At 37.4% G+C, this 21,338-nt stretch overlaps 3 protein-coding genes across 7 annotated transcripts; 2 read left to right on the top strand and 1 right to left on the bottom strand.

The window, feature by feature from the left end:
• The first annotated feature begins 1,094 nt into the window (after positions 1 to 1,094).
• On the top strand, positions 1,095 to 9,369 carry LOC140880521 (dual specificity protein phosphatase PHS1-like). Of its 5 annotated transcripts, none has more exons than XM_073285044.1 (13): positions 1,095 to 1,273; positions 1,459 to 1,536; positions 1,712 to 1,854; positions 4,192 to 4,396; positions 4,909 to 5,088; positions 5,173 to 5,333; positions 5,833 to 6,886; positions 7,441 to 7,587; positions 7,689 to 7,916; positions 8,270 to 8,427; positions 8,688 to 8,841; positions 8,934 to 9,078; positions 9,166 to 9,369. In XM_073285044.1, exons 1-12 carry the CDS (start codon positions 1,235 to 1,237, stop codon positions 9,039 to 9,041), a joined length of 2,655 nt encoding a protein of 884 aa, XP_073141145.1. In that variant the 5' UTR covers positions 1,095 to 1,234; the 3' UTR covers positions 9,042 to 9,078; positions 9,166 to 9,369. The 5 variants fall into 5 exon arrangements, with proteins under 5 accessions (XP_073141145.1, XP_073141144.1, XP_073141142.1 ...); XM_073285043.1 differs by having other exon boundaries at positions 9,153 to 9,368; XM_073285041.1 differs by having other exon boundaries at positions 8,688 to 9,078.
• Positions 9,370 to 9,932: 563 nt separating this feature from the next.
• LOC140880520 (ATP-dependent Clp protease ATP-binding subunit ClpA homolog CD4B, chloroplastic) lies at positions 9,933 to 14,857 on the bottom strand. Its single transcript, XM_073285039.1, has 10 exons — positions 14,698 to 14,857; positions 13,597 to 14,179; positions 13,218 to 13,333; positions 13,013 to 13,135; positions 12,750 to 12,935; positions 12,162 to 12,377; positions 11,710 to 11,927; positions 11,564 to 11,639; positions 11,399 to 11,488; positions 9,933 to 11,302 (listed from the first exon to the last, which is right to left on the bottom strand). The coding sequence occupies exons 2-10, from the start codon at positions 14,159 to 14,161 to the stop codon at positions 10,121 to 10,123; spliced, it is 2,772 nt and encodes a 923-aa protein (XP_073141140.1). The 5' UTR covers positions 14,162 to 14,179; positions 14,698 to 14,857; the 3' UTR covers positions 9,933 to 10,120.
• A 3,086-nt stretch (positions 14,858 to 17,943) lies between these two features.
• On the top strand, positions 17,944 to 21,085 carry LOC140881933 (transcription factor ICE1-like). Its single transcript, XM_073287614.1, has 4 exons — positions 17,944 to 19,330; positions 20,199 to 20,438; positions 20,538 to 20,708; positions 20,795 to 21,085. The coding sequence occupies exons 1-4, from the start codon at positions 18,215 to 18,217 to the stop codon at positions 20,876 to 20,878; spliced, it is 1,611 nt and encodes a 536-aa protein (XP_073143715.1). The 5' UTR covers positions 17,944 to 18,214; the 3' UTR covers positions 20,879 to 21,085.
• Positions 21,086 to 21,338: the final 253 nt, after the last annotated feature.

Raw genomic sequence — 21,338 nt, 5'->3', positions numbered from 1 at the left:
TTTATGTAGGGGTATTTTCGTCATTTTTTAGCTGAAAAGGGTGTGCATGCTACAAATCTAGAATCACAGGGGATTATTAGCTTAAAAAATTTTCACAAAGGGTTATTAGCTAACACGAAATTTCACAAGGATGATATATGCAATTTTTTCCTAATAATATATATATTATTATATACACACGTATATATATATATTTACCGTTGGGTAACAGCTCCGCACTAATCTGCGCCAAATCGTGAGTGCCACTCAACCAAAGCCTTCTAATAGAGACACTCAAGGAAAGTAAGATATTACCGTTAAATCAATATCGTGGTATCAGGCTTGACAACCATCGTATATATTGTATTTATTTAATTTCCTAATAATACCATCTTTACAGTAGCTCATAGGTGTGTATATATATTAGGGGAAATTGCATATATCACCTCTGTGATATATAGGGTTCGCTGATAACCCCTTGTGTAATATTTTTGAGCTAAAAACCCCTGTGTTTTCGGATCTGTAGCACACGCATACCATTCAGAATTTTACCATAAAAATGACGAAATTGCCCATATCTTATCTTCCCAAAGGAAGTACGAATCGGGTAAATTGATGTGTGTGTTTTGTTAGTATGGAAAAGAGGGTCACAGATCGGGGTTTCTTTGGAAGATTAGTGGTCAGAGTTGGTCGGAAACTAAGAAAAATTAGTCGGCTTCGTGGTGAGTACCAACGTAAGATTGGAGATGTAGCTCGACATATTGAGGGGAAAAAATGAAGAAAAAAATGTCGAGGCTTGTAGGGGAGGTGAAGAGGAGTCTAAAGCAAGCAAGGAATGTCGGAAATACGGCTGGACGGAGTCGTGATCGGAGAAGTTGAATGTGACGAGTTCAATGGCCGAACTGAATGGGTATGATTTAAGGGTATTTTGGACCAAATTTATAAAAAAAACCCTTGCATTTTCGCATCTATCCGTGCATGAGCCACAAAACCCAGCAAGAGAAGTGCGCGTGCTACAAATCCGAAAACAACAGGGGTTTTTAGTAAAAAAAAATTTCACAAAGAATTTCAGAGTAAATATTCATTAATGAAATGCTAAGCCGTTCATTATTATTTTTTGTCTCATTCTTCCATTATCTCTCGGTAATCTTATACCTTCCACCACCTATTTCAAGTAGCCGGAAAATGAAGCTATGTTCCGCTCGTAACTTCCCCTGAATGGAACCAGTCTCAATCGGAAAGCTAAAGCATTCAAATGGCTACGAATCGAGGAGAAGATTCATGTTTTTCTCAAGTACGCTGCCTCTTTATCTTTCCACCTCTAATCTATCACGTGTATCCGTAAACTTGTAATGATTCGAATCGTTTAGGCCCGGAATTTCGCTGCATTTTTCGGTCTCATATTTATATATCGTATTTTTGCAAAAGAATTTTAGTTTTTCCGCGTTATGCATCCATATTTTTATACTGTTAATGCAGAAGGAGGACGAAGAGAAGGACTTTGATATTGGGAACGATGCGTCGGAAGCTCCATTGCCGCTCACAGCCACCTCAAGGGTCTGTCGTTTCCCCCATAGATTTCTTTCTTTCTTTCTTTTTTCCTAATTTTTCTTTTGTGTATGTGTGGGGCTTTATATCGCTAAGATAAGGTGTAAATAAATGTGTTTTTTTATGTGTATATATATGTAATTTCAAAAGTGAGATTTAAGTTGAGTTTGTTGGGGAAATGCAGGTTTTGTATATGTTGGGGGACATTACAGCAGGACCTGCTTATCGGTTTGCACAATGGCTGGAATTGGTCCGTAGACGGAGCAGCAAATATCCTGCTTCAGGCTTCCCCCATCGATCTCACCACGCTGAGGGCATGCCTTTTTGGTTGGTGTTTGTATTTATTGTATGTTGGCAATGCTTTGTAAAAGTACGGCTCTGATTTTGTGGCATTGACAAATTTCATATTCAATGCCAGTCTCATCGGATTCGCACTTTCTGAGTTAACTGGTCCTCCTTTAGAATGCATATAGATACTTTTAAATGAAACCACCAGTAGCAAGGTTGGTGGTTTTTCACAAACCTGACTTATAGATTGATAGAAAAGAATTGAGTTGATAAGTCCTGCCAAACGACCTATTTCCAATAGGAGTTAAGAAGGTTACAGACCAATTTAAGGTTCTATCACCAAGTTATGGCAGAGTTAATCTCAGGTTTGTCACTGTGAGGAGTCCTTTCAAGGATTGATTTAAAAGGCTTTGATCCCGTCGACCAGAGCTATGAGCAATCAGAGTAAGCTAGAGAATCTGCAATTTTGTGTGTTCTGAAAATGTACCATATTTGCACCTCCATGATTGACAAAAGCGACTGAATTTCCCTGAAAAAGAGTTCTGAGTTTCCAGTGACCAGGATCTGAATGACTTATTAAGTTGATGGACTAGCTAGTTGTGATTCCACATATTATGCCCTACCAAATGAAAAAAGTACTGCGTATAAATTGCCGGTTGTTCCAGAATATTCTTGAAATGCAAGTATGTAACTTTTTTTGTTCCTCGGAATACGTTCTACATCTGTTTTGTCTTGATTTCTTCTGTTGCATCACTGGTATTGAATATCTTCTATCTGTCATTATGTTTCTGCCAATTTATTAAATTGGTGTTACAAAAGGTTTTGCATATTTGAAAGATTCAATCTGTTAGCTAAGAACTTACCTTCTCTAAGTAGGTAGGAATCAAGAAGAACTTTTCAACTGTAGAGGTGTCTTCCAACATTCTGTTAGCCAATAACTAGTTATGCTTAGCAGTTAGCACTGTCAAAGTGCATATACCTACATACATCAAGCAAAGTCCTTTCTCATGATATTATTATTGCTTACCAAGTCCTAGAAGGGAAAGATTTTCCTATGGCTTTTGAACAGAGGACATCCCAATAAATCATAGGAAGAGATTTATCAACAAACTGGTAGGGGGAGCAGTCAAATTGGTGAAGCTGAGAGACGTGCTGTTGCCAGCGACACTATACTTTTACTATTTGTTAATTGATTGACCAATGACCATACACAATTGCATAAACGAGAAATAATTTTAACCTTTGTTATGCTTTGGGAGAATCTTCTGGTGGAAATTTAGGTTATCACCATACTAAGGCTGGAGATTATCACAGGGTTAGTGGCTAAGAGTTGCATCTACGAACTGATGGTCATAAAATTTTTGAGGCCTCTAGCCCTCTACAAAGAGAGTCTGCCACCAATGCAAATAAAGATAAGAATTGACTCTCCTTGTTTTGGACCTCTTTCATTGTGAAAAATCTAGCATTCTCAATGTTAATAAAAACCTAAGGAATGTCTTGGAAATGAGTTTTGATTTGAGTTTAATGCATTGAGTACAAAAAGCTGGAGAGCTTTCAACAAGAATATCCCCCAAGAGCTAATATAAGTTCTGGTTATTTCTAGTTTGATGGTCACATTTCCACCTCTACTTTGCGGCTTGTGCTAAGTGGTGTGCAGTAGCACTTTAGCCAGAAGGATGCCATCATTGATTTGCCTTCCTTTTTACAAACCACCATGGGCTGCTTGATGGAAATAAGCGGCTTTCTTAATGATAATGTCATCCTTCCAGTAATCTTTTGAATCAGATGGAATCCTCTCAACATTTATTTGGTTGCTGGTGAAATTTTGGCTTCTTCAATTGCACAATGACTTGCATCGTCCAAGTACAACATAGCGAGACAGCAGCATCTGGAAGTACACCAAATTTATGGATGAATTTCCGCATTCAAATGATTGCCTTTGCAGTGTCTGATGATACTATATATTTAGGAAATTAGGATTAGTGGTGATTCGGGGAAACCCATAAATTTCCTTGCTTGGAACCCTTTCAAGAGAAGAAGTCTGTCATTTAGTATTAAACGAATTTGGATACTAATTTTGGACTCATCTACATTCGATTGAAATGCGAGTCTCTAGAGCTCTTTAACTTCAGTTCTTCTTAGGTAGGAATGATATTTGCGGCTTTCAGTAATCTTCGCCGGTGTCTTAATGATTACGATTTGTAACAGTGAGAGTATATGCAACCTCAGGCCTCGCACATAGCATAGAATACGGAAGAAATTTGGTTAGTCCGACCCAAAGAAGCTCTGAAATGAATCCATAATATAGGTCTTGCTTTTGTAGGATAAAAAGTCGCTTTTTGTTTTCCTGTGCTTACTATTATTATTTTGCTTCAGTCCGGGAGAAAATAATCTCGATCTAAAAACTCACACACTTTCTGAGCAAACTGCCGAAATAAGTTTATGGGAAAAACTTGGTAAAGCTGGCATGTTAGACATTAAATCAAGCTCCTTCTCCTGGACAACACTTTCTTCTCTTCACCGCACAGAACACAACGGAAGTGGGGAGCATTATGAGGACGAGATGAATAGAGCACTGGAGGTTTGTCAGAGAACTTAAATGCATTGATGGATAATGTTATGCATTATTTTTTGGTTCTTTACGTGACTTTAATATTGTAATTGCCTATTCATGATTAACTGGTGTAGGAGAATATTTAATGCGAGAACATATAATTTATATTAAGACTAGTCCCAAGTTTGTTGATGTAAATATTCCCTGCAAAGTATCTTTGGTCAGCTACAGTAATGATCACACAATATGTGCAATTTTGTCTTTAATGCGTTGGTAAGCGATACAACTGGATTTTCTGATTTTCTCCATGCATGACGTGTGTTTTCCTTGTACCATTTTCTTTCTAATGTGCTAAAGCTTATATTTTCATTGTTTAGAACTCTTCTATATGCATATTTGTCGATTATATAGTAAAGCATTTGCTAAACTCAAAAGTATGTGTATAAAGTTTTGCAGAGAGCATTTGAGCTTTTCTTATTTTTTACCCTGAAACATGTTATCTACTTCAAAATTTGATTTTCGATTCTTATGCCGGACAGGTTACTGTTAATTCTGGCGGTGTTGTTTTTTTCGCTTTATTCAACCGAAATAAAAATGATGAACATCATTATTCTACAGAAGCTTCGGCTGTTATAAAGTTCTCATCCTCAAGGATGGCCACTCAGTCTGAACTACTTGGTTATGAATTTGCAAAATGGCTAGGTGTCCAGACCCCACAGGTTGTATTTCCATGCTTTGACAGTTACCTGTTAACACACATGAAGTTTGAACTTAATTTTGAAAATTTGTCTACTACTTTTCAGGCTAGAGTCATTCACAATGTGAGTTCCGAGTGGCTGCAAATCAAGGAGGCTGCAGAAAAAGCGAAAGATGCTGCTATTATTCAAGGGAATGAACTTGCTGAAATGACTTGTTCAGAACTCCTGGAAGCTCTTGAGCTCAGTCGCTGTTTTTTACTTATGAAGTGCGTATTGAAAATTTTATCATTGCAAGTAATTGCGTTAGCAGAAGATGTACTGCATAGCGAGGCACCAGAATTTCAGCAATTTATGCTAGACACAATTAGACCTTTTGCCTGATCCAATTCTTCACTAGCATTATGCACCTACTTCTGTTGGTCCACCAAATTCCTTGTGTAGGTCATTTACATCAGGCCAAAAACAACAGCAGCTGTAAGATAATATATTGGCACTGCTTAAGAAGACTAAATATCAAAATACGAGGCAGACGTGTTTTGAATTCCTTGCATAAGTCATTTTCGTCAGGCCAAAAAATAACGATCATAAGATAGTATCGTGGTACTGTTTAAAAATGACAGCATATCAAAATCCAATGCAGATATTTTTCATGTAAAAATATAGCTATGCTTGTATGATTACTTTACAAAGGTGAAAGCACATACCTGTGAAGCTAATATTATATAAGTGCTTGATTTATTTCTCCAAATAATCTTCACATTGCAGCTATGTTCATGGGTCTCCTCTATTGGAAAGCTCGAATGCATTTGAATCGCGGGAAGCTGCAGGAAAAACAGCTGCAGCTCTAGGCAGGATTTTAATGTTAGACCTTGTCATAAGAAATGAAGATCGTCTTCCTTGTCACGATCTAAGGTGGCGTGGGAACTTTGCAAATTTACTATTGGCTGAAAAAGTGGCTAGTGCAAATAATGATTCATTAGAGGTTGCTTTTGATTCTGCAATCAAACGATATAGACCTAAGGTTATCCGGGCACTTCAGAAAGAAATTAGAGCAACTTCTGTTGACAGTGTATTTAACCTTTCTAATCCAGGATTGGTATCTCAGGGTTCTGATGTTTCTAAGACAACAGACTCCAGGAGGAGTCTCACTTTGAATGAGTCAACTAGCACTGATTTACATATTGTGGCTATAGATAATGTAGTGCCTCGTAGACCGCCAGCAGGGAAACGTGCAAATGATCAAGCAAATTATCCGAAGCTCATTGAGCTACTCCTTAACAGTTCCGAGTATGCCTCACAATTGTTGCATGAAATTACTGGAGGAAAACTTGAATCTTCACGGCTAGTTACTGATGCAAATGATTTCCGTGGAATTGAGATAAATTCAGTTGTCCATGAATTCAGAAGTGGATTTCGAGCAGCACTCAGGGACTTGCAGGGATTTCACATGTTCCTTCTTACCCTTCACCAGAAACTAGATATCCTCTTACGGGCTTTTCTCAATATAGCTAATAGATCTTCCGGGGATCTTGATAAAGAGGATCCAGCGGTTCCTGAATCTCCAGCACAGGCTAAAGGGACTGAGGTCCCTTGTACACCTTCATCAAGCAGGGATGGCAATGACAATTTGGATTTGAACGACTCAGAAACACAGAAAACAGCCCTTAAGCTTCCATCTTCAGGATCTAAAGAAAGTTCAGACGCTTGTTCTCCAATCCCACGTAATTGTTCTTATGGGAAGTTAAGCAAGGGAAGCAGTGAACCATTGCATAGCTTGAGGTTGACGGCAAAGATTCGTGATTTTCACCGATTTGCAAAGGTTGTCATGTGTATTAATAGGACGTAGTGTTACCTAAAAATAATTAAATGTTCTATGGTCTGTTCATCACAAATAGTTTCAGATTGTTAGGTAGTTCAGCAACATGTGGCCTTAATTGGATGCAACTGATTTCCAGTATGTTTCATTCAATATCTGTAGAGTTGCTCAAATTTAAGTCTTGGTAATCCCATCCACTGGTATACTAGAAGCCGATTTCTTATTTTGATTGTACTAGTAAGTCTGATGTGTTCTGTTAATCCCTTCCTCCAGCATACTGGCCGACCAATTTCATATTCGAATCCAATTTGGACTCCGATGCATCGTGTGTAATTATATTTAACATGTTTCTATGTGTATGTTTTTTGTCAAACAAAGAAAAGAAGTGAATATATATTTTAGAATGGTTAAATGCATAACTGTGGATAAGATATATCAAATGATAAGTCTATGAATTCTGCGGAATGAGATTGTTAGCAACACTTCATTTTTATAATAATTCATTTTATCTTGAATTTTTTTTAACAACAATTTCTTTTTTGCGGTTTATTTTCCAGGTTGATACGGAGTTAAGCAAAGAACTAGAGCAATGGAATGATATGCTTAAAAATGATGCAGTTAAACTGTGCCAGGAGAATAACTTCATCTCTGGGTTTTTTGAAGGTAGTGATAATAATTGTGTGGTGGATGCTTATGAGTTGAAGGTGATAACTGCTTCAATCATGCCATATTTTGAGACAACATATATGTTGGTTTCTGTCATGGAATGACCAAGTTTCTTTTTGTTTAAATACTTAAAATTCAGGTGAGGTTAGAGCACATTCTTGAGAGGATAGGATTGATATGTGACGCAGCAAATACAGAAAAGCCATCAGCAATCTCTGCTACTTTGTTCATTGGTGGGGCACTTGCTGCTCGATCTGTGTACACCCTGCAGCATTTAGGGATTGCACATATTTTATGCCTGTGCTCCAATGAAATTGGGCAATCAGATTCTCAGTTTCCTGAGTTATTTGAATACCAAAATTTTTCAGTATGTAATTTACAGCCTTTTGCTCCCCTTTTATAAACTTTCCAATTTATTTTAGGCTGCATTTGGATGGAAGGATATGAATTTCAAATGGTTACTCCAAATCCACATTAATTGTTTGAGTAATTCTTAAATCCATAGATTTTAAATTGCTGCTGGCTTTAATTTCTTTAATTTTAAGTTCTTTTAACCAAAATATGTGATTTGAAATTATCAATTATTAGAGTGATTTCAAATTCCCTTTTTAAGTCTATTCAAATAAATTGCTTCTGTCCAAATGCAACATTACTAAATTCTGTTTTGCCAGAAAATTTTCTTGAATTGTCAGGTGATCATGACTTTGTGTCTCTGTACAGATATATGATAATGAAGATGATGACATCAGCGATATATTTCAAGAAGCACATGATTTTATAGATCGTGTGGAAAAAAATGGTGGCAAGGTTCTGGTACATTGCTTTGAAGGGAAGAGTAGGAGTGCTACTCTAGTTCTTTCTTATCTAATGCTCAGGAAGTAAGCGTAGACGACAACCTTTCTAGTATTTTATCGTCTAAGTGGCATGTCCAGGAAGAATGCATGAGAGGGAGAACCTCTGTGTCCCAGCATGAACCAAATTGTCGCTGTCTTGTCTTACATTTCTATTGCTTTTTCATGTTTAACTGAATGCAAATCTAGAGCATTAATAACATTTTTATCGGTGTTGAGCAAGGAATAGGAAGATCTGTTGTCCCTTGAGAAAAAAGGTTTAACCTCTGCAGTTCTTTCCAATGCAGAAACTTCACTTTACTGGAAGCATGGAATGCCCTGAAAAGAGTTCATCGTAGAGCCCAGCCTAATGATGGTTTTGCGAGGATTCTTTTGGACCTAGATCAGAAGTTGCATGGAAGAGTTTCCATGGAATGGCAACAACGTAGACCTACGATGAAGGTTTGCCCTATATGCGGAAAAAATGCTGGTTTAAGCAGCAGTTCTTTAAAGCTTCATTTGCAAAAAGCTCACAAAAAACTATCATCAGGCAGTGTGGACAGTGCCATGACTATGGAAATACAAAAGGCATTGGATGCACTCAGACTAAGTCGAGGCGGGAGTGTCAGCCCCACCCTAACACTAACTCATTCCATGATTGATGAATAACTGGTTCAAGCTTTTCGTGCACCTGCAAAGGTATTTTAATGGCTTTCCAATTAAATTTCCTTTCTGTTATTTCAGCTGGTATCATACTGGTGAATGTTTTCCAGGAATTCCAAATAGTGTATCTGATACGAACCATTTCAAGAGGTCGTGCATACACAGGTACATACTGAAGAATGGATATTGAGGTTTTAATGATCCAATTGTATATGTTTTGCGGTGAAATTTTGTAATTTATTATTTGGCTGTGTAGTGAAAAAGTACCGTTTATTTTACTGTAGAAACCATGAGTTGTCAAATGTATTTGCAGTGTTAATATATAAAATTTTGAAATACTTTAGTATGTTACAATATTCCACCCGCGTAACATCATTCTCAAGTTTGTTCTACTTCTGCTTCCTGCTCACAAATGTACTTGGGTTATTAGAATTGTGGCGAGTTTAACAACTGTAGGGAAGGCGTATTGATGAAAATGCTAGCTCATTTGTGGTAAGAGACTACTGGACATTTAAAATGAATGTCGTCAAAATCAACAATTATTTTAAAATTCACTAGGAAATAAAATAATAGAATAAGAATTATGGAACTATTAATGTTTGCGAAATTCACAGACATCACAAATGATTTAGGTAATTCTATAATATTTGATTTTGGGGGGGGGGGGGGGGGGGGGGGGGGGTGTGTGTGTAATATGTTTAATCTAAGGTTCATTGATCGCTTGACTCGCACAAAACTTATATCCAAACCCTACTCTTACATAATACATGGGACTATTGATCTCATTTTCGTGTTCCTACCAAATCTACCATGTCATTTCGGACGACATTTAACTCGATGTTTCCGACATATTCGATATTTTTTTAAAAAAATTCTTCTGTTAATTAGAATTTCATGTTAACATCAAATGCCAATTTCTTATTCACATCAGACGGACATTTTTCCAAACGATTGCTAGCAGTTCAGTATAAATCAATGGATTGGCTATGGAGTTCCCTATCATCAGTCACTTCGAAGAAAACGAGTTCAAACACGAATACAAACAACATATCACCATAGTAGCGATAAATAGCTACATCTACACTACCACAGGTTCTGGTGCCGGTTCTGGAGGTGCACCACTGCTACCGTTGAGAACTATCACATTGCCATCAGAATCAACATCCACGATGACTGAGTCACCTTCTTTGATATCGCGGGCAAGCATCTTCTCAGCCATACTGTCCTCCAAAAGTCTCATGATGGCTCGTCTCAGAGGTCTCGCCCCATAACTCGGGTTGTATCCTTCTTCCACGACCCTGTCTCTGAAACGTTCGGTCACTTGAAGTTCTATATCCTTGGCTTTCAGTCTATCGAATACCTCCTTCAGCATAATATCGGCTATCTCCTTCACCTCAAGCTTGGTAAGCTGTCGGAAAACAATCATTTCATCCAATCTGTTCAAGAATTCTGGTCTGAAATACTGTTTCAGCTCTTCTGTAACCAAGCTCTTGATACGGTTGTAACTACTATCCTTCTCATCATAATCTAGATCAAAGCCTATGCGTCGGCCACCCTTCTCAATTACACTACTTCCAACGTTTGATGTCATGATCAAAAGTGTGTTCTTGAAGTCCACTGTCCTACCTTTGCTGTCTGTCAATCTTCCATCCTCCAGAATTTGAAGCATCATGTTGAAGACATCAGGGTGAGCCTTTTCGATCTCATCAAAAAGAACGACCGTGTAAGGGCGACGCCTGACTGCCTCAGTTAACTGCCCACCTTCGGTATAACCAACATAACCAGGAGGTGACCCTATGAGCTTTGAAACAGTGTGTCGCTCCATGAACTCACTCATATCAAGCCGGATCATAGCTTCTTCGGATCCAAAGTAGTAGGCAGCCAGAGCTTTTGCTAGCTCTGATTTCCCCACACCAGTTGGACCAGAAAAGATGAAGCTAGCAATGGGGCGGTTGGGATTTTTTAGCCCAACACGGGCACGACGGATAGCACGACTTATGGCTTTGACAGCTTCATCCTGTCCTATGACACGCTTGTGGAGAGTCTCCTCCATCTTGAGAAGACGATCAGATTCATCTGTAGACACTTTTTCCACAGGGATGCCCGTCCAAGAAGAGACGATGTGCTGAATGTCAGCTTCTGTTACAACAGGCCCTGTGTCCCCTGCCTCACTTTCTGCCTTAGTCATCTCCTTATTTTTGTCCACGAGAGCAGATATTTGTGCCTTAAGATCCATTTCTCTGTCACGTAGCTCACCAGCCTAAAATTATTTAAATCATAAATTAAGTTTGAGGAGAAATTCAAGATCTTAAACCACAAACTAAGTAGCCTATCATAGACGCGAGAAAATGTTAACCTTCTCAAAATCTTGACTTCGGACAGCTTCATTCTTTTCCTTTGTTATCTGCCTAAGCTCTTTCTCGAGCTCTCTGGCTTCTTCAGGGAGCTGTAGATGAAATGAAAAGCATGTCACAATACATTATATACAGCAAAAAGAACTTTGCTAAAGCATGAACATTACCTGCGCATGGCGAAGTCGGACCCGAGAACCAGCTTCATCAATCAAGTCAATGGCCTTATCAGGCAAAAAACGGTCACTGAAATTTCCAAAAACAAAGGTCTTCAGAGAGGTTCTGTACTGAAGAATGATTTCAAAATTCTACATACCTGATATATTGATAAGAAAGCTGTGCAGCAGCAACTAAAGATTCATCAGTGTAACGAAGCTTGTGATGTATTTCATAGCGTTCTCGAAGTCCTCTAAGAATTTGTATGGTTTCATCCACGGTGGGTTCTGGGACTTTGACTGGCTGAAACCTTCTTTCTAGAGCTGGATCCTTCTCAATATGCTTTCTGTATTCATCTAATGTAGTGGCCCCAATGCACTGCAATTTTATACATATGCACCATTATAGACATGTAGGCTTTGACATTATGATCGAAAAGCCATGCTTGTCAGAAAAGAAAATCAAGGTGGAAGGGGATGTAAATTAGGTTCCCGATATCATTCAAAGGTACACATTTACTTGTCAAACTATGGAGCAATATCCAGATTCCAGAAAGCTGTGCTGTTCCAAAATTCAGATTGCAAACTAATGTTTGTATTAGAATTTGCTAACCTGCAATTCACCTCGAGCTAAAGCAGGTTTCAAGATGTTTGCTGCATCAATTGCCCCCTCGGCAGCTCCTGCTCCTATCAACGTATGCACCTCGTCAATGAAGAGTATAATTTCATCACTTTGCTTAATTTCTTCCATCAGTTTTTTCAACCTCTCTTCAAATTCACCCCGGTACTTTGTCCCAGCAACGAGAAGACCCATATCAAGGGTTATAACCTAAGATGATCCATAGGAAATTTACTATTTTGACATGGTAAAAAAGCAGTATTTCAGAAACATAATGATGACAGAAACAAACTGCCGGAACAACAATACCCATTTTTGTTGCTCATCTACACCGTATTCCAAAAGAATTCAACATTAACAAGAGTAGAATTTTAATTGGCAGGTGATCAAGTATATGTATGGCTGCTTTTACATTTCACATTTTCCTGTAAATCTCTGAAGGAAAATCTATATAATTTAACCTTTCAAAATACCGCCACATCATCACCCACCTCTTATATCAACTCTCAAAAATAACTGAAGGTAGACGCTAGGAGGTTTCCAATATTTCTTTTCTTCATAGAGCTGTGACTACTAGCTTACCTTTTTCCCTTCAATTGTTTCTGGAACATCCCCATTGGCTATTCTCTGAGCAAGGCCCTCAGCAATAGCTGTTTTCCCAACACCTGGTTCTCCAATCAGGCAAGGATTATTCTTTGTGCGTCGCCCTAAAATTTGTGTAACACGTTCAATTTGAGCCTGCCTTCCAACAACAGGGTCAAGTTTACCCTGAAAAGGCAAGAAAACAATATCGTATTAGGCCTCCAATTTTCTAATTCAAAGATATCAAGAAGAATATAAATTACCTCTTCAGCTAGCTTGGTGAGATTTGTACCATACTCTTCCAGAGTAGGCATCTTGTTCCCAGAGCTTCCACCTCCAACACCAGCTCCAACAGCCTCTGCACTCTCACCTACCATTCTAATAACCTACTCGCAAAATATGAATGTCCATCAGTAGCATACACATAACAAACTAAGTGGGCAGTGTAAATGAGGTTATGTTACTTGCCTGTGTTCGAATGTTGCTTGGGTCAGCCCCCAAATTTTCGAGGACTCGTGCTGCCACACCTTCACCTTCACGCAGTAATCCCAGGAGCAAGTGCTCTGATCCAATGTAATTGTGACCTGCATCAAGAACCAATGTTGAACATCAATGTCCTAACTGCATTTTTTAAAATCCGATTCGAAGCTTTGAAATTAGACCAAACTTTGCAGCCACTACTATGATTACTACACTATAATGATGCTGGGAGGGAGGAGATATACAGTAAACTGCATCACTTGGCAAATTCCCCAGTCATAAAGAAACAAGAACCGCTACACAATTAAGGCCTGAGGACCAGTTAACAACCTAAAGCACACACAATAATAGACGGAAAACAAGTTACCAAGCTGGCGGGCTTCCTCCAATGAGAGTTCCAACACCCGCTTTGCGCGAGGAGTAAAAGGTATTTCCACAGCAACAAATCCACTACCCCTTCCGATTATTTTTTCAACTTCCACACGAGCATCTTTCAAATTTATGCCCATGGACTTGAGGACCTTGGCAGCAATTCCAGTCCCCTCCCCAATAAGTCCCAATAATATCTGTTCCGTTCCGACAAAATTATGTCCAAGCCGTCTTGCCTCCTCTTGTGCAAGCATGATTACTTTTATTGCTTTTTCTGTGAACCGCTCAAACATGGCCCGTGGTGCCATTCGCAATTTTTTCCCTCGCCTGCCAAAGGTTGCAGCTGCTACCTTGGACTGAAGTGTTTGTCCAGTTTGTCGAACCATCATGTCTAAGGTATTTACTCCACGTAATCCTGAGAAATTCCTCAGCGGTAAGGGAGTTGTTTGGAAACCGCACAGCATTGTAGCAGGTCCATTTGTTTTACTAGAGCCCCTGAACTTTCCATTTTTTGTCAAACCAGCTGAAGGTAAATTGGTAGACTGAACCAAAGCATGTGCCATGACTGCCTCCCAAGTGATCTGCATATCAAATCGGTAATTAGGAAGCTGCGGACAAACTGATCAGGCTCTTGATCTGAGCGTGAATTTTTAATTGGACGCATAAAAAATATAGAGATTTTCGATGTTCTTTGGTAACATGATAATCTTCAAAGTGACCTCATGAACAGCAACAAAAGGGATTACAAAACTTTTACCGGTCGACCACATTCAACAAACACCGAATTAACAAAAAGCTCCATTCTTCAAACAAAATACTCAATAGAACTGAAACCGACACAGAGACAGCGAACCAATAACATCAATCTATCACCTAGATGAAAAATAAATTTCACACAACCAACCAATTGAACAATCAATCAATACTACCGTGACATCACAAACTTCTGGGCAGTCAATTATTTTCAATAAAACCCAAATTAACACAAAGCTCAAATCTTTAAAAGAAAGCCCTAAATTAAACTGAAATCCAGTTAAAAGAAACAGAGCCCAGAACATCAATACAACGCCAACATGAATAGCATCGAAGAACCACTTACAGAATCAAGGAGGAGCAGAAGTATGGAGAGGTGTTCGAAAGGAGGGTCGGCTGGATTTCTTCAGAGGAGAGGGTAAAATATAGATATTGTGAGTGGAAGATAATTGGCTGCTCAGTCGCCCTTCATGGATTTATCTTCACGCTTTCCCCTTCGTGTTTTCCCCTGTGTCTGGTCCAGTGCACCACAAGACACAGCAATTTGGTCACGGAAACTTATCACAACCGTTGGATTGGGAAAGTTGATAAACGGTCAGAATTTATCATTATTTGGCTTTCAGCTGGATATTAATTGTTATCCAGTATCCTCTGGACTGGACGTGAGCTTCGTGTTTCATATACGAGTTCACCAAAATTTTAGTGTATTTTATCGGTCAATTTTGTGAGACGAATTTTTTTATTTTATTTGAATTATATTAATTTATATGATAAAAATATTATTTTTTATTAAAAATATGGATTAAATCAACTGATCTCATATAAGTTTGCGGGAATATCTCACATGAGAACTACTCGGTGTTCACTCGTATATTATTTGTTAGGGAAAATTGCATATATCACCCTTGTGAAATCCCGTGTTAGCTAATAACCCCCTGTGAAAATTTTTTTTTAAGCTAATAACCCCCTGTAATTCTAGATTTGTAGCATACATACCCTTTTCAGTTAAAAAATGACGAAAATATCCCTACATAAAATAAATGATAAATTTAATAATTCATAAAAGTTAAGGGCATTTTCGTCATTTTTTAGCCAGAAGAGGTGTGTATGCTACAAATCTAGAATCACAGGGGGTTATTAGCTTAAAAATTTTTCACAGGGGGTTATTAGTTAACACGGGATTTCACAAGGGTGATATATGCAATTTCTCCAATTTGTTATATTATAATATAGTAAAGATATTTCGGTGAGAACTGAGTAGGGGGAAAATTTCTTATTACTTTAAGACTAATATCCCGTCAATCTAATGGTGGACATTTACCGATTAATACATGATCAACTGAACAAACAAGGAATTTCACATGAAATGATAATTGTCTATAATTTATTTTCATGAAAGTAAGTCAAACTATTCCATCTCTGTGTTTTCTTTGCGTGGAGCCATCCAGCTACCAAGCTTAGGGAAAGAGGTGAAAGAGGTAATTTCATATCATATCCTTGAATATGCACTATCTTAAAGATAATATCTCATTAATCGGATAAATTAATAATCTTTATGTTTATAAATTATAATAAATAATTTAATATAAATCATAACACCTTCGATTTAAATCGATATATGGATAGGTATGCTTGTATTTATTTTTAAAAAAATGTCATATTGCTTCCTCATAATTCATGCACAAACCGCATTTGTTTCTTGATTCAAATCATGGACAGACGTATCGTTTTATCACGTTTAAATCCAATCAATTGAGCTATATGAGTATCATAGATTCTATTTTTCATATATGCCCAAAGCCATGGAATATGATGGGGTGGCCCAAGCTTAATTTTTATTTAATAATATCTATGTGTGTTTAATAATATCTATGGGCACCATATAAATTAATTAATAAGGTTCAAAAATTTGTAGGCCATATAGTTAAAATTCTATATAAAACTATTTGAATATACATAACAATTATGTTTTGTTTTCATAAAAACTTCTATGAATACCCATCGAGCGTCAGAGTGTTTTTGCCGAAAACCTTCTTGTTGTTCTCTGACTTTGTTTTATGACATATGAACGACCCGCCAATCATAATAAAATCGAGAATACTCACGATCGTAAATATTACGAAAATGATAATTGCATATATAAAAATCGATTACACAATTATAATGCGTGGTATAAGTACTTATTACAAGCTTGTATTAAAAAATCGATCTATTTTTGTAATTTCCAATTTCAAGTTAATTAGTTTAGCAACGTACATGACTAAATTTTAATTCTAGGTGATAAAATTATGGTTAAAATTTGGAGCACACAAGTGTGCCAATAGGAAAGAACTGAAGTCCATGTTTTATACGACATTTTAGTCTATGGTCTTAACGTGGAGTAGATTTAGTCGGTAGACAATTATAAAAGCAAGTTCTCGTACATTTCATACTCTCTAAAAATAGCAACATTTTTTTTCCCGCACCAAAAAAAAAATAAAAATAGCATCTTTTCCTATGTTCGAGGGAAAGTATTTTGTCAAAAAAATAAATGGAATTATTTTGTCACTGAAGGTTAAAATATAAATATAATTTATGTCGGACGATTTCATGTTTATTTTGTGATATATATATATATATATTGTTTTATCCAATTCAGTCAATAAAAAAATATAACTTTTTATTTTTGTTATTGATCGATGTGATCCGTCTCACAGCACAAAATGTCTACTCACTTTAAAAAAAACATTTCCGGATGAATTGTTAAATAAATATATCAGAAAAGGGAGAATTATAGAATAGGAGTAACCGAAAAATAAAATTGAGAATAAAAATATTGTTCTAAATTTATAGATAATGTCTCCTTGATTATCTTTTAAAGTATCTGTCCACTTTGTTTTGTAACATAAATTAAGCAAGAAGCAGAGAGTAAGGTGCTTAACAGCTTAAGAGAGACTTTAATTTATGTTTCGTAAAATTTCGCTAACTGAAACTTGATGCATTGGTGCCAAGTGCCAAGTGCCAATTGCCAAATTTCATGATTTTTTTTTTTCACGTTTTAGTTGTTTTTAAAATTAATTCATGTTTCTCCATCGAATTAGTAGTTTATAGGTTTTCCTCACACATTATTTTGTCACAATATAAAACAAAGCGTATCGGTAAAACAAATAATGTTTCTAAAGTTAATTTTAATAAAAAAAAATATCAAAGCTGATAAAAGAAGAATTTAACTAATGCTTCCAAAAGATTTTAGTCTAATAGATTAACATGATAGATAATGGATATTTTTACATGTTTTAAGTTATGCTACAATAGGACATGATAGATTTTGATCTAGCAATATATATGGAAAATGCCCGATTGTCAATGATACAAATAGTGCAAACATTTTCATAAAATCATTTTGTTTAATAATTTTATGAGATGAATATTTAATCGACTCAATCCATAAAAAATATCATTTTTTTACGATAATAAAATCATATCGATCGGTGTTATAAATAATAGTATAATTTATAACTCGGATGGTCTTAAATTGTTGAGAATAAATGTATTATAAAATCCAGTACATTTTGATAAAAATAGAAAAAGATAAAAAGAAGTTCTGGTTTAGCAGTCCCTATGTACAATGACATAGCACAGAGAATAGCCTACAATCTTGTTATGTGTCGTCGATACTCTTCATTTCTCTGCCATTTTCCCTCTTATCTCCGCCACCACATTCCCATCTCCTCCTCTCTTCCTCCGCCTCTCTCTTCTGTTAAACTTCCTCGTTTCTTCTTCCAAACTCTTCTCTTTGATTCAGAATCATCGCCCCACCCGGCCCTTTTGAAAAGTTCTTCTCTCCAAAGCATACGTTGCAGCAAAATCAAGAAAATTGCAGAATGTTGCCTGGCATGGTTTGGGCTGAAGATGGTACAGGAGAGGGTGAAACGGAGTCATGGGCTCAAAAAATTAATGAGAATGGTGGGATGGAGAATGAACAAGAGCTGGGAATAGGGGCGCTTTCGAGTTTCAAGTCCATGATTGGAGCTGAGGAGGAGGATTGGTACGTCGGCGGGAGCGGGGGTTCCGCCACTGGTACCACCAGCAACCATTTAGGAAGCATTAATGGTATCTCGTTTTCATCAGCCTTTCCTGAAGCTGACAGCAGTCAGCTGTTTCTGCAGACGGTGGATTCTTCCGCGTCTTGTTCCCCAACTTCAGCTTCGGTTTTCAGTAATCTTGATCCGTGTGATCAGGTAAACTTTTTTCTGCCCCCGAAGTATTTAATGAACCCAATGCTTAACAACGCTGCTCTGGAGGGAGGCTTTGATTTGGGTTGTGGGAATGGGTATCTTGAAAATGTTTTGAACAGGAGCGGTGGGATTCTTGGTGATCATGGTTTCGGTGATTTGAGTGCTCAGGCACAGTTTGGTGCTTTTAATTTTAGCTCTGCTAATAATTTGCTCCAATTTCCCCAAGGAAGTGGTGGATTTGGTGCGTTTGGGTATGGGGAAAGCTCGATGCAGGGAAATTCTTTGCTCAATAGGTTCAAGATTTTGAAGCCGCTTGAAAATTTTGCCTCGCTTGGAGCACAACCTACTCTTTTCCAGAAGAGGGCTGCCCTGAAGAAAAATCTTACCGACGATGATAGCAAAAACTTGGGGTCTTTGAATTTAGGTGTTGAATTTAATGAAATAAGCTTGATATCTCCAAATGATTCAACTTTTATGGAGGGATATGATAAGAAGAGGAAACTAAGCGGTGGGAATGATTTGAGCTTTGAAGAATCTAATCTGAATTATGACTCCGACGATCAATTCTTGGAGAGTTGTGGTCTCGACAAGGTCGAAGGGAGTGGTAAAAATGGTGGAGATGACTCAAATGCAAATAGCACTGTGACAGGTGGGAAGAAGAAGGGACTTCCAGCCAAGAATTTGATGGCTGAAAGACGCCGGAGGAAGAAGCTCAATGATAGGCTTTACATGTTGAGGTCAGTTGTTCCAAAGATCAGCAAGGTATGAAATTCTTTACTACAAATTTCTCGTGAATTATTCAACATGTTTTCATTAGCTTTTGCGTTTGTTGTTTGAGCCATCTTGTTATTTTATTTGTTTTTGAATTCCTGTGAAGTTAGTATTTTCTTTGTGTTTGATCATTAATGATTAACAGTTTGTGATTGGCATATTTGATTTGAGAGGTATCTATATTAAAGTTGTGTGATGGCATTTAATTTACTCACATGGAATCTATGAACTGATTCAAATGCCATCTTACACTTTGAAACGTGGACAGCAAATTATATATTGTTTGAAAGCTGTTGATTGAACAGTGGACCATTTCAAATTTATTTTTTCATTTGCTTACGGAATTAGATGGGCACTAAATTTGTTTATCTTGTCACGTGGACGCCAATGCGAAATAGAAATATTGGTCAACAGTTTTTGCTAGCGAACTAAGTGGTTGTATCTTTGCTTTCCATGACTTGAAGACACCTATAATACTAAGGTAGTGTTTGGGAGAGCTTTTTGGAAGCACTTTCTCTCCCAAGCACTATCTAAAGATGCCACAGACTTGGAAAGCATACTTAGACAGAATATTCTTTCATGACCTATTTTGCTGAAGATCAATTTTCGTTCTTGATATGTGGAGTATGATGTCGTAACTTGTATGAGGAGTTGGACTGCAGAAAGCATATTTCTGTTTAGAGTATTTCTTATAAGATGATTGATAAGTATTATTAGATGTCATTATAAATGGTTTGAGAAAGGAAGAATCACATGTTTTTCATGGTTCTAGACTTCTAGTTGCTTAGTGATTACATAATCCATAGTTGGTACTAATGAAATGAATTTACACATAATTTTGACGTCATTCTTCCAAAAGATGGACAGGGCATCGATACTTGGGGATGCAATTGATTACTTAAAGGAACTTCTTCAAAAGATCAACGACCTCCATAACGAGCTGGAATCGACCCCTTCTAGCTCCTCTCCGACTCCATCATCGACTTTCTATCCGGTGACTCCCGCTGGTCCCCGACTTTCGACACTTGTTAAAGAAGAACTTTGCCCCCCAGCTACATTCCCAAATCCAGTCTCGATCCCAGCTGGACAACCAGCTAAGGTAGGAGGTCTCACTGCCAACACTTTTCTGCCTTGAAAACGAGTTTGTTTTTTAATAATAAATGAGGAAATTGCTTCCTTTGTGCAAAATTATTAATAGGTTGAGGTGAGGCTAAGAGAAGGGAGAGCGGTGAACATCCACATGTTCTGTGGCCGCAGGCCGGGGCTCTTACTCTCGACTATGAGGGCTCTGGACAACCTTGGTCTGGACATTCAGCAAGCTGTTATTAGCTGCTTCAATGGGTTCGCATTGGATATTTTTCGAGCTGAGGTAACCAATCATCCACTCCTTCCTGATCCTGCGACATGCATGTTTAAGTACTACTCGACTCAGTTTCGAATTCCTTGTGTTTTCAGCAATGTAAGCAAGGCCAAGACCTTCATCCCGACCAAATCAAGGCAATACTATTGGATTCTGCTGCCTTCCATGGAGTGGTGTGAGTTTTTTCTTGCAAGATTTCGAGGATTTACGTTTCAACTGCTAGCTAGTCAGCCGCACTCCTTGAGAGCCAACTACTCTCAGAATTTGCCTACTTAATTAAACATGTCTGAATCAAACAAAATTGAAGCTAACTCTTTCAACTTGCACTCCTTGTTTCCCAACTTCATATTAATTTGTTTATCAATTTGAGATTAGTCTTTTGGTTCTTTTTCCCTCCTCACCTCAAATATTTCGTGGAACACAGTTTCGTCTTTTCACGCCAACTATGAAATTCAATAAGTTCAAATTTTATATTAGTAATATTTTAAAAAATAACAATGTTATCTTTATCTTTCAATATCATCCCCTAAACTACTTAATAGTATTATTATTATTATAAAATGTTACTATCACTTAATTCAACTGTTTAAATTTATGTCATAATGAAACAGTAGATTGTTTTCAAAATATAATTCATCA

Source organism: Henckelia pumila, chromosome 2, assembly GCF_033568475.1.
Source record: "Henckelia pumila isolate YLH828 chromosome 2, ASM3356847v2, whole genome shotgun sequence".
Classification (NCBI taxonomy): Eukaryota; Viridiplantae; Streptophyta; class Magnoliopsida; order Lamiales; family Gesneriaceae; genus Henckelia; species Henckelia pumila.
Note: the sequence above shows the minus strand (reverse complement) of the source record. Positions and strands in the feature narration are given on the sequence as shown.